The following is a 16,194-nucleotide window of genomic DNA, read 5'->3' on the forward strand; positions in this document are numbered from 1 at the left end:
ACCACAGTCCGTGGCAAAACGCCATCACTGACACTTGTCACCATGGTGACTGCGGGTCCTGGCAGAGGGGGGACACGGGGATGGGACTCCCCAGCCACCGGATTCCTGTGGGATCTGAGAAAATCCGATGCCTTGGTCTTGATTTTCACATGGTAAGAGAGAAACGGCATTGCCTCCCTCCCGACAGACCCCAGGAGCCGTGCTGCCCAGCTTCCCCCTCTCAGGGGTCAGATGGCTTCATTTCTTGTTTCTGAGCTGCTTCTCCCTTCGCAAAACCCACAGCTTTGGGTTCTGGGCTGAAAAACCAGGTTTCTGTTGGTGTGGATACCATTAGCAGCAGCGGAGGCAGCCCCACGTGGTGTTTGGGCAGAGTTGCTACAATCAGGGATTTTAGCGTGCTTCATGCTTTTGTAAAAGAGGTAATGAGGATAAAGGAACGGGGAACTCATCTCCTGCAGAATCAGCTTGCAGATGCGTCTCTGGAGTCCTGGGCCCAGGGTTTCAGCCATGCAGCACAACCCACTGCAGGCGACGGGAATTTGGTCCCACAGAAGGCAGAGGGGAGGCGCAGAAGGATGCTCTACCCCGAGAGGTCCCGGGGACGGCACGGGAGGGTCAAGTCTGCAGGGTCAGAGGGCTTAAACACCTGCTCCCTGTAATGTTTTTGGTAGCAGAGCGCTGCTCAGACATTTCTGACCCCGAGCATCGTTGTGGGGGCTGGATCAGCAACACCAGTGAGTGACTGGCCCCATCCAGGCAGCCCGGCCAGCTCTTGCCGAAGACACAACTTGGGAGATCCCGCTCCTGGTGCCACGAAGCAGGAGGCTCATCCCCAACATGTGCCGCCCCACGGTCGCATCCTCCTGGGGATGCAGCCGGGAGAAACCCCCCGGGGCTGAGGGCGGCCAAGCCCCGGGCATCCAGCCCCTCGCACCCCACAGCTCCCCTCGGCAGCGTGGCGGGGCGCAGGGGGGAGGCAGTCCCCGACGCCTGAATTTATTAAGGGCTTTACATACAACCAGCAAAGCCTCTTACACTAATTACCCCATTACCCTGCCTCTTGCTTTCGGCACCGCTGAGCCCTCGCACTTTCTTCGCCCGCTTTGGAGGACGCTCCCGGCTGCCGCGCCCCGCAGCCCTTCAGCGGCTCTCGGGGTGAAGCTCAGACCCTCCCGACATTTTGGGGGGCCGCGGGGAGGGCCCGCACCCCGCTCCCCTCTCCCGGGGGCGGGGGGGGAAGCACCGCCCCGGGGCCGCCCCGGCGGCCTCGCTCCTCCCCGCGGTAGCGGCGGCCGGGCGGGCTGCGCAGCCGCCGGGGCGGTGGAGGCGGCCGGCGCCCCGCAGCCGCCGCTGGTAGCCGGGCCCCGCCGCCGCCATGGCGCTGGTCACGCTGCAGCGCTCGCCGACCCCCAGCGCCGCCTCCTCGGCCAGCACCAGCGAGGTGAGCCGGGCCGGGCCGGGCCGGGCGGGCCCCGGCGGCGGGGGGACGGGGAAACGGGGAAACGGGGCGGGACGCGGCCCCTCAGCGCCTCGGCCCTCACGGCCCGCAGCGCCCGACGGCCCCGCGCAGCGCCAGGCCCGCCACGGCCCCGCACGGCCCCCGGCCTCCCCTCAGAGCCTCAGAGCCCCCCGGCCCCCCTCAGACCCGCCTGGGTCCCCTCAGAGCCCCCTCGGAGCCCCCCCGGCCGCCCCAGCCCCTCCTGGGTCCCCTCAGAGCCGCTCCTGGACCTCCAGCCCCTCCGAGCCCTTCCCGGGCCTCTTCAGCCCCTCCTGACTCCCCTCAGAGCCCCCCCCCGGCCATCCCAGCCCCTCCTGGCTTCCCCCAGAGCCCCTCAGCTCTCGCAGCCCCGTCCCCTCGCAGCCCCCCGACACTGCCCAGCCCTTCCTCAGCCCCCAGCCCTTCGGTGCTGCCAGGCCGAACCGGGCCCGGCGCCATCCCGCCGGCTCCCCGCTCTGCCCGGCCCCTCCTGGCAGCCCCACCGCCCGGCCTTAGCTCGGGCTGGCTAAACCCCGGGGCAGCTCGCCTCGCTCTGCTCTGCCAGGTAAATCCCCGGGCGGCGCGCTGGGCTTGTCTTGGGGGGGCAGCTGTGCTCGCTGGCCCCTTGGCCCCCGGACGTTCTCCCTCCCTGACACCCCCCAGCCACCGCCTCCTGCCCCGGGGACGCTCTGCTTTACCCCCCGCGTTACCCCCCTGTCCCTCTGCACCGCCTTTCCCCTGCCTGCTGCAGCCTCTGCCCCACGGGGCGCTCACGCCAGCCCTTCCCCGAGGCAGCTGTGGTCAGTCCGTGTCCCCAGGCCGTGCTGCTGCCCTCTCCTTCCCTCCTGGCCCCGCGCTGCTCCGCCTGTCCCTGCCCTGCCCGGACAGGCCCCCTGCGTGTCCCCGCTCCGCTGCGCACCCCCTTCGCGCTGGTACCTCAGAAACGCCTTCTCCTGCCTCTGCCGAGCCTCGGGCTTCGGGCTTCCCTCACCTCAGCTCCCGGGTGCCATCCAAACCCAGCAGCACCCTCCAATTTATTTTTCTTCTTCCCCGCGCATCCTTTTCCTTTCCTCCTAACCCATCTCTTTCGAGACAGGCCCAGTGTTTCTCTGCATGTCCTTCCTGTGCATCCCTCTCCCCCCCCCCATCTCTTCCCTTCGATGCTCGCTGCCCTTGGCTTCGCTCTGTCCCCGTTCCTGCCGGGTAAACAATCGTGTTTGTCACCTGCCAGGTGCCTGTGACTTCCCCGATTAGCTGGGCCCAGGGGGGAGGCTCACAGGCACCTTTGCAGGGCCCTCGCTGGAGACGCGACTCATCCCTTCCTTTCGCCGTGGATCCGTGTCTGTGTGCTTTGGCCTCTTGACCTGCAGGCACCCCGTGTCAGGACCGCGCTGTGTTCGTTGAGAAACTTGGGAGACAGGGCTTGTGCTTCTCCGGGGATTTTTTTTTTTTTCAGATGGGATTTTATTGCGTTCTGGTTTAGACAGTCTTAAACGAGACGTAGCGGCCACCTGATCTACACAGATGGAAATGAGCTGTACCCCTTGCTGCAGGCAGTGGAATTTAGTCTGGATTTAACTGGTGCAGGTGGGAGAGGAGTCGAAGCAGGATGCCTCTCACCTCGCTATGTGTATCTGCGTTAGGCGTTGCACTGGGTAGGAGCTCTGGGTCGGTTATTATTTTTTCAGTGGGGTGACCGTACGATTCTCCCTTCTCAAAAATGCTGCCGCAAACTTGCTGCCTGGGGTTGTCCCTTCTGCTGCCACCATCCATGGCTCAGGTGTACTCCGGTGCCTCCCAGAGGAAGACATCAGTTCCCGTTCTGTTTGAATGTTCATGCCCTTCTGGTATGAAATACCATAAAACTATAAATTTTTCCAAATTTAGCGTGTTATTTTTAAAAAGTAAATTTCAATGAAAAATCCATGAAAAAGTGCCAGCCTGCTCCCTGATCTTTCTTGCAAGGAAAATGGGGGCTCTTTGAGGCTTTTAGCCTATGTAAATAATTAGATTTTTTTTTTTTGATGGAAGATTATGACCATACGTCCTTGCTAATTGTGAGTACGCTGCTGCAGCCTCTCTTAATTCATGAGCCTGAAGGAATTTATAAGATAGATGCTGCTGCCTGTACGAGGTTTGCTGCTGCGTTCATGTAGCGTGCCGTGAATTCTGAGGAAGAGAGAGCAGTTCATACACACCTGCAAACTTGCACACTCTTGTTAGTTCTGCTGCCATCTCCCTCCCACACCACGTCCCGCTCGCAGCGTGCCCGGGAAGGGGGTGGCTGGTGGAGGTCTGGCCCCAGTGTTGGTGTCTGTGGGACCCCACGGTGCTGGTGAGCGGCTGCGGGTCCGTGGCATCCCGCTGCGGTGCGCCGTAAAACCTGCCAGCTTGATGGGATGCTCTCACCAAAACAAGGCAGAAGACTCGGCATGGCAGACAACAAGGTTGTCTGCGTGCTTCTGCCTTGTTTTGGTTTTATTGCACCTTTTTAATAGGTAATACAGAGAGGATCGACTTTGAAAGCTTCTGCACAAGATGAGCCTGCAGCAGATTCAGGGGCTGGCCCTGCTGCTGAGCCTCAGCTGACAACATTCATGACTTCACAGACGTTTGAAAAGAAAAAAAGTTTTTCTGCCCCTCGTTGCTACGTGAGAGACCCCAACAAGCAGCAGGGTGACCTTCCAAAGGCCAAAAGCCTCCCAGACCTTCCCAGGGCTGGGGGGATCTGCTGGTGGGGGGCACTGGGGCTCGGGGTGTTCCTGGGGCTCTGCCTGCTGCCCCGGCCAGGCTGGCTCTGCGCTGCCACTGCACAGTGTAAACAGCCTAAAAATAGCGATGGTATGTTTCTGGCCATCAGCTGCAGTCATTTTGGATGGGCTTTGTGTATCTCTTTCCCTCCAAATGGCTATATTTCTAATATCCGGCCTGTTTGGTTTTTTTTCCTGGTGTTACATGGTTCTCGCAGACTGTAAACAGAGCAGCTCCTGTGCTCCCTGGCCCTCCTGAGTCTTAACTTGGGGGGTTACAGAGCAGCCCGGGTCCTGCACACGCATAAAACTCGAAGCTCGAACGTTTTACGCAGAGCTATTTGCTATTTTAAACTTCTACAAAACCACCTGGAAACAAGCAACCCTTAGGGTTGCTCTTACTTGATGTGGGTTTTAAGCAATGTTGTAAATAACAAAACGGTCCCTGGGTGTTAGTGCTGGTGGAGCACAATTTCTGAAAGGTCTGTGTCCCTCCAGCTCCACTGGGCTCTGGTGTGCTGCAAGTTTGAAGGTTTTCCTACTGCAGGGTGATTGTAAGGTCCCTGCTTCGCTCCTTGGGTCCAAACCATCTCCCCAGTGCAACTTTGCCCTCTGAGGGGATGCTCCTGGCCCTTTCTCTTCTACTTCTACAGGACCAAAGGAGGAAAATTATCTTTGAGCTTTTTTTTTTTTTTTTTTCCCCCCAGTCGGCTCAGGATGCAGTTAGCCCCAACTCTGTTTTTCTTTAACACGGAGTTTTGTCCAGAAGCTAATGGAGAAGTTGAAGGAGGTGGCTGGAAAGCATGGCTACGTGAAAATTTTCTCTCTGAAAGCAGGCCTGAGTCAGCAGCACGCTCCTGTTGTAAGGAGAGTAAATAACGTGTGAGGGTCAGTAGTGTCACCTGAGCAGCCAAATTTGCTTCCAGGGGGACTTTCCTCCAGCGTCTGGTGGAAAAGTGGCCGTTTTAATAAGCGCCTGCCATCAGAGCAGTGTGTTTGTCGGGAAGGCAGCAGATGTAGGACTAGTTGATGGCTTGGGCAACCAGGCGGGCATCGTCCTAGCCTCAGGACACGTCTCCTGCCAGTGTCAGGGTGGAGGTGGCCTCGCTGGCCCGGCAGCAGCTCCGAGATGGCGGAGGGGCCCCACCAGTGTGTCACCAGAGGGGCAGATCGGTGCCAGGTTGGGGTCGGATGCTGGAGGTTGGGTCAGTCCCAGCTGGAGGGTTTTGGCCGTCTCCACCGGAGGGCACTTGCGCTGTCGCTGCGCACCCTGGAGGAGGGGATGAATTTGTGCCCGGCTCTGCGTTAGCAGCCTGTCGCGGGGGACAAGTTCTGCCCTCACGTGTGCGCTCAGTGGGAGTGATGTGTGTGCACTCTTGGTGACGTCGAGGTTGGTGATCTTCAAACTGATCTGCTCTCTAGGGCCAGCTTGCAGGATTAGGATCTAATAGCTTTAACACCCCCGTGAGCCCCTTTGTCACCCGGCTCCGGGTGCTGGTGCCATACAGGGAGTCTCCTTTATCCCTGGCACCAGAAAGAAAAACCCTTCTGGAAAAGAACCACCCAAAACCTGTTATTGCAGGAATGGTTTTAAAAAGCGTGGGGATTTTTTAAAAAAATTGTAATACAGGGATTTTTTTAAAAAGTTGTAATATGGAAACAACCAGCATGTAACTTTCTCTGTATCCTTCTTTTCTCCCTTCAGCTGGAGGTTGGCAGTGATGAAGAGCGTAAATTAAATGTGAGGTAAGCGGAGCTATTTGGCTCTAAACGTCGTTTCCATCGTTGTTAATTGTCTGCTGCGTATCTGAGTCCTGATCCTGCACAGGACTCTGGCCTGGAGTGTGTGTGCTTGCCCGGAGGGGGTTGCATGGTCTGCAGAGAGCTGAGCACTGGGGCTGCTCTCTCCCTTATCAGTTCAGTTTGGAGACGAGTGCTTAATGAACTTAAAACATACAAGAGGGTTTGTGGTGGTTTGTTTTGTTTTGTTTTTTTTTCCTGGTGGGAAGAAACTGGAAAATTGCTCATTAGCTCTGGGCACAGCACTCAACTGTTATCGCAGCATCTCTGCCTGCTGCTGCTCTCTGAGGTTGGGGCTCTGGGTCGGGAGGGGAGAGCTCTGTTTATTCCTGGGTATTAACCATCAGGAATTCGACTCCTTTGATACTGGGGTTGTGTAGAGCCCCTTTTGTGCAGGAGGGAGGAAAAGGCTGAGATATCCTGCTGCAGAAGAGAAAGGCTTCTCTCACTGACGTTGTGCAGGGATCAGAAGTATAATGATAAATCGGGTTTGGTGGGTCCCTGGCCTCGTGGGGCTCTGAGTAACGATGTGGATCGTTCACTCTAAACCTGTTGCAGCCAGTTCTTACCCTCTTAACCACAGTCCGAGAGATAAAGGGTAAAAACACAACAGTGGTTCAGCACGCTTGGTCTCTTCTTGTTACTACTTCCTACTTTAATTATCCTGGTTTCAGGTAAAAGCAAAGCCACTTGTGGTGCTGCTTAAGTACAGGCTTGTTGTTTCTATCCCATTTTATGCTTTGAGACCTACTGTTGCAGAGGTACAAAACTGAGACACAGGGGCAGTGGGTTTTCTGTTGCAGTTTGAAGGACTGAGACGGGGACAAAGGGGAGTTGTTGATTTGAAGTCTGGTTAACCTTGTGGTTTTGGGAGCAGCAAGTGGATGTGAGGGTATAGACGGCCTTTACCCTGCAAGTGAAAGAGCAGAAAAGCAAAATTGCTCCTTTACAGAGTTGGACAGTGCCAGGCCTTGCTGTTTCTGTGTCCTGAGGGATTTGTCGTGGCTGCAGCCTGTCTGGCGTTTGGTGGCTGTCCTCCTTGCGAGCCCGCGGGCCAGAAGTGGAGTACGTTTGGTTACTGTGTGGTCTCCTGCATTTAATGACAGTCTGTAATGTCATTCGTTAGCTTATTTTCTGGAGAATGCGTTTTGTATCGGGTAAAGCAAAATTCAGGATTCCTGGTTCTTCTCCCAGCTTGCTTGTGGGCTTACGGTGCAGTTGAGGGCTCGAGCAGGAGCCTGCTGAAGTCATGAATAGCAACACATCCTTAACTCTTGTGCTTTTTCCCATGTTGTATTAATTAGTAACGCTTCAGCAGTATGATAATCTCTTCTTTCGTGTATTTGGGTCTTGTGCTGAAAGAGGGAATACTTCGTCCCTTTTCATTACAAATCGACTCCTGACAATGTACAGATGAATCGCAGGGAGGTGGCTGGTTTTGTGGCCACCTTTGGTCTCTCTGGCCTTTTTTCAAGCCAGACGTGTGCATCTGTCACCGAGCAGAGCAACCGTTGGGGGGGGGTGTAGAGAGACTGGCCTCAAAGGCTGGTGCTTTTCTGCTGGCCGTCGAAAAATGCTGCAGAAACGTGAAGACGACAGAGGAAGCTCTTGGGATCTCACGATCCAAAGGATCGTGAGATCCCAAGAGCTTCCTCTGTCCTTCCATCCCTTGGGGCTGCTTTTCTCTATACAGTTTTCAGGATAAGAATCTGGTAATTAAATCGTGAGATAGACCTCCAGAATAGGACGGCTCTAGTGCAGAGCCTTTGCTGTACTCGGGGGGTGGGGAAGGGACTGGAGAAGACGTGTGGCCCTAGTGTGGACACAGCGTAGGTGATAAATGAAGCTCCTCTCACGGGGAGGTAGGTGAGTAGGTCCTGTCCCCTTCCTGCCCACAGCTGCTCCAGATCAATTTGCTGAGACTTTATCCAGTGCCCATGGGGTGGCAGAATTGTTCAACTTCGTTGCACTGCTTCTCCCAACAGTTGAGTTCAGGTCTCCTCTGAAAAAAATGAAGGAACGGCCTGTGATGATATTTATGAATCTTTAAATCCTGGTCTAGCCTTGGTGGAGACTGAGGTGAGAGCTGGGCTTTGTCACACGACCCCTGAGCGCAGGGGTCGGCAGCCCAGTGCCTGACTTTGCAGACCTCGAAGATCCTGACAGAAGGAGGAAAGGTTGTTGGGAACGAGACCCCATCTTGCTGCCAGCTCAAACTGCGTTTCATCGATACAGGATGGATGTGCTGTTACACGTTTATGGCATACCGTATTCATCCACTTGATGAGCAGATTATTTTCATTCCAAAAAATTCCCGGATTTTCATTTGAGGCAGCATAGTTGGATCTGGTTATATGAGCTGTCTGATTTTTTTTTTTTTTTTTTTCCTGAAGGGACAGTTCTGCTTTATGGTTTTATAACCAGCCATGAGTCTTGCTGCTCTCTGGTCTAAGAGCACCAGACTTTCCTTATGGTTTCTGTCATTCCAAAATGCTTTTCTTTCTGTTTTGTCCCTGAAACAACCTCGACCCTAAAATAAACCAAGGGGCCGTGTTCTAGGTTCAGCTTTTCTCTCAAAGGTATTTTGTTGCCATCTGCGCTTTCTTAGACATGAATGTGCTTTAAAGTCTTCTCTCACTTTCCAAACATTTTGCAGAAGCCTCGATAAGGTGACATCCACACTGTTTCCAGCAAGCAGCCAGGAGTCCATTTTGCTCCGCAGTGAGTAAAGATTCATATCAGAAGAAAAAGTAAGAGCACAGGCTCAGATCTAACAGCCCAGTTGGGCTCAGTGCAGCTGGTGCAGGCAAGAGCTTGCATGTCTGATCCTCTGTTACCTGTGTCTGCCGAAATCTTCCTTCCCAAATGCCGATCAGCCACGGGGTGTTGTGGCTTGATCCCTTTTTTCCCCTAATGATGCAGCGCACCCACAGAACCTTGAGACATCTCACCCAAATCTTAATGAAACTGCTGGCACGGTTACGCCAGGTCCATGGGAGCGTGCGTTAGCTTAGAGTTAGGCACAGCCTTCAGTTTTACAAGATCGGGGTCCGCTGAGTTCAGTACGAGCCTTGTGTGCGCGGTGCCTGCCGCCTTATCGCAGAGCCACCTCGTGCTCTTCTACCTCAGAACAACCACGGAGAGGATGATGTCAAGTGCGGAGGAGACCGAGAGCAGAGCTGAGCTCTTTCCAGGCAGACTGCTCTGGGAGAACGGGCTGTGTGGAATTTTTCCTCCTTTTGGTGTAACCCGATTGACTTTCATCACTCACCGGCTCTCTAGCACTAAGTCAGAGGAGATGTTTGACAAAGCCAGTCGTGTTGTGAGTCTTGGCTGCTTCTCAGATGCGGTTGGCAAATGCAGCAAGATAATCACTGGTTTTAATTACAAACACAAGTAAGTTTGTTTAGCCAGTCATTCTGTAATCTTTGCCTTTATTGGCTTTCCCATGGCAATCTGAATGTGGTCAGACACAGGGCCGGGTGAGTGGTTTTTGGGCACCTTCTGCAGGGAGATGGAGGCTGAGCTGCTGCAGAAGGACCTGCGAGTTAGATGTCTCCAGCCTCTGATCGAGCCTGAAGATTGTTACGGAAAGAACTGTTCTTGTTTGGCACTGCTAAACCCAGTTTTAAGAGCTGGCAAGAGCAGCTGTGGGAGGTAAAAGTTTTTGGGGTTGGGCCTGTGTGTATTTGCAGAGTCTTTTAATGGCAGACGCTGCCCTGGTGCTTCTCCACGTGCTGCGTGGCCACGGGGGAGTGCGGAGCAGAGACCCTGCATTCAGAGCGCTGCCCGGAGCGTCCCGTGTCCTGCTGAACAGGGAAGTGGTAGAGGAAGAAGAGGACACTGGGGGGTCTTCCTCTCTCTGCTGATGCCAACCCGTGTTACTTAATGTTCCCAAGCCCCTCTCTCCCACCTGCAGCCTGGCAGGTGACTATTAGCTCATCTTCTGAAACACTCCAAGTGTTAGGTCTGTTCGGTTTTATTTGGCATTAAAACCTTTCAGCTGTAAGAGTGTATGGCTTTTGAGCTCTGAGGAACCTATGGCTGTTTGTGAGGGGTCAAAGGTACCACATCCCTCTTGCTTTCCACCTTGCTAACCCACCTTTGTTTTCCTCAATTACCTGGTCAGGAACGAACATGCTCCACCACGCTGGTTTGATAATCAGCTCTACAATTCCTTTAGTTACTTCTTTTTTTGTTGTTGTAGTTTAATGAGGTAAAGTAATTTTCTGGTTTGAACGTAGCAGAGTGACACTGGGCGTTGGTTTGACTTGGTTTTGTGTTTGCTGCAGGAATTAGTGGAGTCCTCAGGTTGATGAAAAGTCCCTTTGCAGCTCAGTGATCAGCAGGAGGAGTAATTGCTGCAGACAGACTCTTTACAGCGCATCATCAGGTTTAGATTGGATATTAGGACAGATTTCTGCACCGAAAGGGTTGTGCAGCACCGGGACAGGCTGCCCGGGGAAGGGGCTCGGTCGCCGTCCCGTGTAGCGGTGGCGCTGAGGGACGGGGTTTAGCGGTGGCCTTGGCACCGTGGCGTTCACGGTTGGACTCGGCGATCTTAAAGATCTTTTCCAACCTCATGGATTCTGTGATTCTGTGCTCATCCCGGCTGGCACGCAGCAGAGGACTCGTTACAAGGAGGCTGTTTGGTTAAAATCACTGTAATAAGCCGAATTCCACGCTGGCAGTGGCCTCTTCAGTGGGGAAAACTAGAAGAGCAAACCCAGCTCCGGGCACTGTTCAGGCTCTCTGAGTGCCCACCCCAGCTAGGGATGTTTATACATTATACTTTATTGTATATTATATTTTAATTCACCAAAAATTATTTATTAACGCCGCGATCTTTAACTTTTTTAGGGATTTATGAGCGTGTTTTTCTGGAGGCAGCACAGAGCGAGCGGCTTGCATCCGCAGGGTTGAGTGGCCGTGTTTGTGGCACCAGGAAGGTGCACGGGGCTGGGGGTACGACGGGGCAGCTGTCTTGAGGATTTATTTGCGGGGACAGCAGCTCATTACATACTTGACAAGCCCTGCTCGCTGCAGAATTTATTGTCTCCCAGTTATTTGGTGGGAGATCTTGGGGCAGAAGTTGCTGACTTTATTAACTGTTCAAAACAGGACGCTGAATCACATCCTGGCAAGGCTGCAGCATCCTGCCTTAGCGTGCTCCATACAATGGGGAGGCGAATTCACAGGCTCGTGACCCTCGGTAACTTTCTGGCCCGTAGGTGTGGCCGTGGAAGCTGATGGAGATATAATTAGGCCTTTACATTTTGTCGTGGGTTGTGTGGGGACGTTCAAAGACCATGGAGCCGAGGAAGCGTGCACTTATTTGACACTTATTTAAGATCTGGCCTCTCCAGGAAACTGTTGCCGACTTGAAGTTGAGCAACGTGAGGAGTTTACTTGGATGTAAGTAGAGGAACAGCAGGAGGCCTGCCAGTTTGAAGATGTGGTGATTAGCCCCTTTTCAGAATTGTATATAAATCTCCTTTCTTTTTTTTTCTATGAAACCTTAGCAGTTTGGCAAAAAAACCCGAAACAACTGGCCCTGTTATCAAAGGTACTGGCTTTGCGCTGAACGTTTTTTCTTTCTCTAAAAGGCCGGTGTGGTTACTGTTTATTTAGGTGTTAGAGCTGGGTCAGAAAAATATTTGGGTTCCAAATGCCTCTTGATTTTTAAATACCTTAACCTCTGATTATTGGTTGCCAAGATCTGTGAGTCAAGGATTTCTCATACGAATCAGAGCTGTGGTCTGCCTGTCAAGTGCTCTTGAGATGTTTTCAAAGAATGTAGAATGGACAGAACACCTTCGTAGGCATGGCTTTACTTTTAATGGAGAGGGTTGAGTTTTTTTATTTCCCAAACGTTTACGTCTCCCTCTGCAGCGTTGGAATCCCTGATGCAGGAGCACTCTGCTGCTACACAAAATATCAGAAAGCAAACTAAGCCCAGCCTTGAATGGATGAGAATGCAAACTGCCTCTGTTAGTTGTTTAGGTTTATCCAGGATCAGAAGGACTCTGCAGAGCCTTACCTGTGATTCTTGAAGAAATCCTTACCGCAGGAATTTCTGCTGAAGGCAGCTGCTGGGGGATCTGTGGCAGTGTGCTGCTGGCCGCTGGGCAGAAAACCTCTGGGGCTTAGCATCGGGAGCCAAGGCATCCAGAAATGCAGGGAATGAGACAGAATGTCCCTTTCAGGTTTTCCAGAGAGCTGCCAGGTTGGTTGTTTGCCCTGTCTGCCATCCAGACGGTCACATCCAACACTCACATCCCTGCGGAGGCGGCTGCCTGGGGGGCTGCTCACAGCCTGCCACCTGTGGGCATCTCCCTCCCAGCCCTGGAAAACTGCTCGGACTACACGTCTGCTTTGCTCTGCAGCACCAATTCTGCTTGTAAAAGATGGGTTTGGAGTGGACGGGGAAAAAGAAGGATGATCCTGAGGTTTTTAGCAACGCTTTTCTGTCTCGAGGTAGCTTTGCCCCTGGCTGGCAGTCTCCGAATTTCTGGGGTGCTGCTGCATACCCTTGGTGGAGCCAGGAAGACAGGCTGAGGTCTGGCTAAACGCTCAAGGGGATGTCAGGGCTGAGCTAGAACTTTTCTCGTTCTGCTTTTACTCTGCATGATCTGTCCAGATTTATTTTATTTTCTTTTTACGCCTTACCAATGTGTCAAGTGCTCCCTGGTCTCTGCTGCCTTTTTTGGAGTCATTCTAAAACCCAGCAGCTAAGCTCTTTTTTGGGTTGCTGTGCCACCGCTGCCTGTAGGGTTCTCAGTCGTGCTTCCTACACCGTTGTCCGTGTCCTGGCTGACCTTCGTGCATGCCACTTGGAAGCTGCTTTCTTAATCCTTCAAACTATTATTCACCTTCCTTTTCTTTTCCAGTGGCGCCGTTGGAGAGTTTCCACTTGTTTCTCTGGCCTGTCTCCGGGAGACATCGCTGAGTGGGTGAAGTGGGGTGACTTAATAAGATAGTTTAAAGGATTAAAACAATGAGTTGACAGGAGGAATGCAGGAGGATCGGCCCGATGTGCCGGCAGCTCGGCTGGGGAGGAGGATGGGAGCAGGGTCGGCTCCTGCCCGGGTGCACGGGCGGGAGGCTCAGCCTTTGATGTGCCCTCCACGGCAGGAGCCTGGGGGCCAGCATCATCCCGCCTCTCCTTTAGCTTGGACCACGGCTCCGGGACACCTCCCCGGCACTCCCGGGCTTGTGGTCTGGCCTCCTCCCTACCTGCCATCACGGAACAGCTATGGCAGTAACATGGCAACAACATCATCCAAAAAGTGTGACTTGTAGGAAAACACAGGGTGTCTTTTGAGTCTTTTAGTGTGGGGAAAGAAGGGAGCCAGTGTTTTGGGAATAGCTGGCTTCCCTCAGACCGCCAGGACGCTGCATGGCAGAGGGTGCACTAGGTTGGAAACCCGCATTGTTGCTAGTGCTGGCGCCTCTGTATACGCCTCTTGTGCTTCCCTGTGCCGGCTGCTGCTTTTCCCAGCCTTGGCTTTTGAGTCTCCGAGTCCAGGCAAGCGTTAGCCGCTCCGTGTAGCTGTGGGGAGAAGCACTGCTCAGCCCTCACCACAGGGCACACGGATGCTGGGAGTCTGTAGGGTTAATATTCCAAAGAGTGGGAGAAATGTTTCTTTCTAGCAGTTAAATGAGCAGTGGTACAGGCTGAGGTTCGGAGAGGATCTGGCCCCGGCCTCCTGAGACAGCAGCTATCACAGAAATGACATCACTTCTCAGTGGGAATCTCAGAAATGCCCGTTGCGATTCAAAAGGTTAGTTCGAAGCACATCGCATGGCTGGATGATGCTGCGATCAGCCTCGTGCCTTTTTGAACTCTGCGATTAATGGGATGAGCAAAAAGGATTTCTTTTCCTTGTGAAACAATCTCTTATTTTATTTGGCTTTTCACTATCCAAGTACTAGGGATTCCTAGAATTTTCTCTTTCCCGGCAGTTTGGGAGCCGTTCTGCTAACTTACGTTGCGCAAGTCTGCTGGAACAGGGAATAATCCTGCTAATTTGTTTGCTTCCCCCTTCCTGCCCTTTCTCTTGGATGGTTTATCCAAGCTGCTCCTGCGTTGCCTGCAGGCACAGCCCGGGTCGTGCTCTGCCCCGGGAGCTGGGCGCTGCTGACCCGCCTCGGCTCCGTGCGGAGAGCCCGGGGCATCGCTCGCCCGGTGCGCAGGAGCGGGCTGGAGGCACATCAGCAGCCGTCTATTTATGTTAGGAAATTAGCTTTTGTGGGCTTCATGATTGATTTCGTGATTTTTTTTTTTTTTTTTTTTTTTTCTTTTTACTCTTTGTGCTCGAGGAGCGTTTGTATCTGGCGCTGTGAATGGCCTGCAGTGTCTCAAACCCTTCTTAGCATTCTTGCGCTGGGGATGTGGCCCACGCCTTTCAACTGAACAATACATGTTCAGACTCCCCTTTTGTTGCTGCGCTGCTAAAAACACGAGAGCGAAGCCTGCCGGGTCTTCCTGCCTGCCTGACCATCTCGCTTCTCCTTTGAAATAGCTGGAGAGATGTTTGCCCCTGTGGGGAGGCGTTACAAGACCCCCCCTCAGTGTGGGCTGTTGCCCGACCCCTGGAAGCAATTTGCATTGTGTGATGGTGCCCCGGTTGCACCTGAGGAAGGGGAATATTCTCTGTGGGTCTGAAGAAATGTCAGACCTTGCTGTGGTTGGAGAAGAGAAGGCTCCGGGGAGACCTGAGAGCAGCCTCTCAGGACTGAAAGGGGCTGCAGGAAAGGGGGGAGGGACTCTTGATCAGGGGGGAGGGATAGGATGAGGGTAACGGGTTTAAACTGACAGAGGGGAGATTTAGATCAGACCTAAGGAAGAAATTCTCCCCTGTGAGGGGGGTGAGGCCCTGGCACAGGCTGCCCAGAGAAGCTGTGGCTGCCCCCTCCCTGGCAGGGCTCAAGGCCGGGTTGGACGGGGCTTTGGGCAACCTGGGCTGGTGGAAGGTGGCCCTGCCCGCGGCAGGGAGGTTGGAACGAGATGGTCTTTACTGTCCCTTCCCACCCAAACCAGCCTGCGATTCTTTGTCGTTCACAACTTAACGTTTTGGGTTTCTTCTTGAGGTGACTTGTCTTCAGCTCAGGAAGTCTGAGAAGTCCTGAGTTTCTATAACCCATCCAAGCTGCACCCTGTTTTTTTGTAATAAAATAATATTTCAGAAGACAAACATTTCCAAAAGTTGCCCTGCAGGTAGCTGCCTCCACCCCAGATGCATCACAGAGATTTCTGCAGAGGTAGAGCACCGCAGCCCGAGCGATGCTGGCAGCTCTCACCGACCAGCGGGTGTCTTGGGCACCTGCAGCTCTGATCACGGGTCGGTTTATCAGCACATCACAAAGCCGACACGTGTATGCGATAGTGCTTTGGTTTAAAACAACATTTAATGCGTTGGAGCTGGGTCTTCCGTGGCCCTGCTGCATGGGGAGCACTCTGCTTGCCCCTCCGTGTGGCGAGAAGCGTTGCGTGAAGCAGGGATGGTTGTGGACGTACTCTCAGCCATATTTGTGAAGGTGATTCCTTTGTTTCATTTAATCTTTCTGTGGCACCGGACTCTGTGTGACGGGGGGGTGTGTGACACAGAGCAAAGGCCACTTGGAAACACTAAGTACTTTTTTAAAAAAGCATGAGAAACGACCTGCTGCTGCTTTTTAAAGCTCCCGTTTCTGTTTCTCAGGTTGTACAGTAGCATGTGAGCGAGTAGCTTTGAAGTTCCCTTTTCCCTGGCGCTGTTTTGTGTTGCCCAGACCCCTTCTGAAGGCCCCTGTCTCGGTCAGGAAGCGTTATCTGATGTGCCTCCTATCAAGCCAAAGCAAGCAGTCGGTGTGCTTTAATTGTCACTTGGCTGGGGAAGCAGGGGCCGTGCAGCTGCTGCCTTGTCTTCCTGCTATTTCTCTCCCCGCATCTTCCTTTCTATTTGATGTGCTCATTTCCAGTTTAGTTTATGTTGCTATTTTGGTCCAGCTGCGTGACGGCCCTTTGGCTCGCTGCGGCGCTGCCCTGGCTTCAAACCCACCCTCTGGCCTGGTGAGGGCCTGGCTGGGCTGTGGGAGCGCCCGGGGGACTGGCTGGGTCCCCGAGCTGCGGCACCACGGCAGAGGGGTGCACGGGGAGGCCCCTCTGGGGCTGCCTTTCATTCT

At 53.7% G+C, this 16,194-nt stretch overlaps 1 protein-coding gene across 1 annotated transcript in view; it reads left to right on the forward strand.

The window, feature by feature from the left end:
• The first annotated feature begins 1,313 nt into the window (after positions 1-1,313).
• Positions 1,314-16,194, forward strand: part of SSH1 (slingshot protein phosphatase 1) — a 40,074-nt gene continuing 25,193 nt past the window's right edge. The window contains exons 1-2 of the mRNA XM_074920797.1: positions 1,314-1,441; positions 5,933-5,973. Of these exons, the coding sequence (XP_074776898.1) occupies positions 1,376-1,441; positions 5,933-5,973 (107 nt within the window). The 5' untranslated portion in view covers positions 1,314-1,375. The remainder of the gene's footprint in view (positions 1,442-5,932; positions 5,974-16,194) is intronic.

Source organism: Athene noctua, chromosome 17, assembly GCF_965140245.1.
Source record: "Athene noctua chromosome 17, bAthNoc1.hap1.1, whole genome shotgun sequence".
Taxonomy (NCBI): domain Eukaryota; kingdom Metazoa; phylum Chordata; class Aves; order Strigiformes; family Strigidae; genus Athene; species Athene noctua.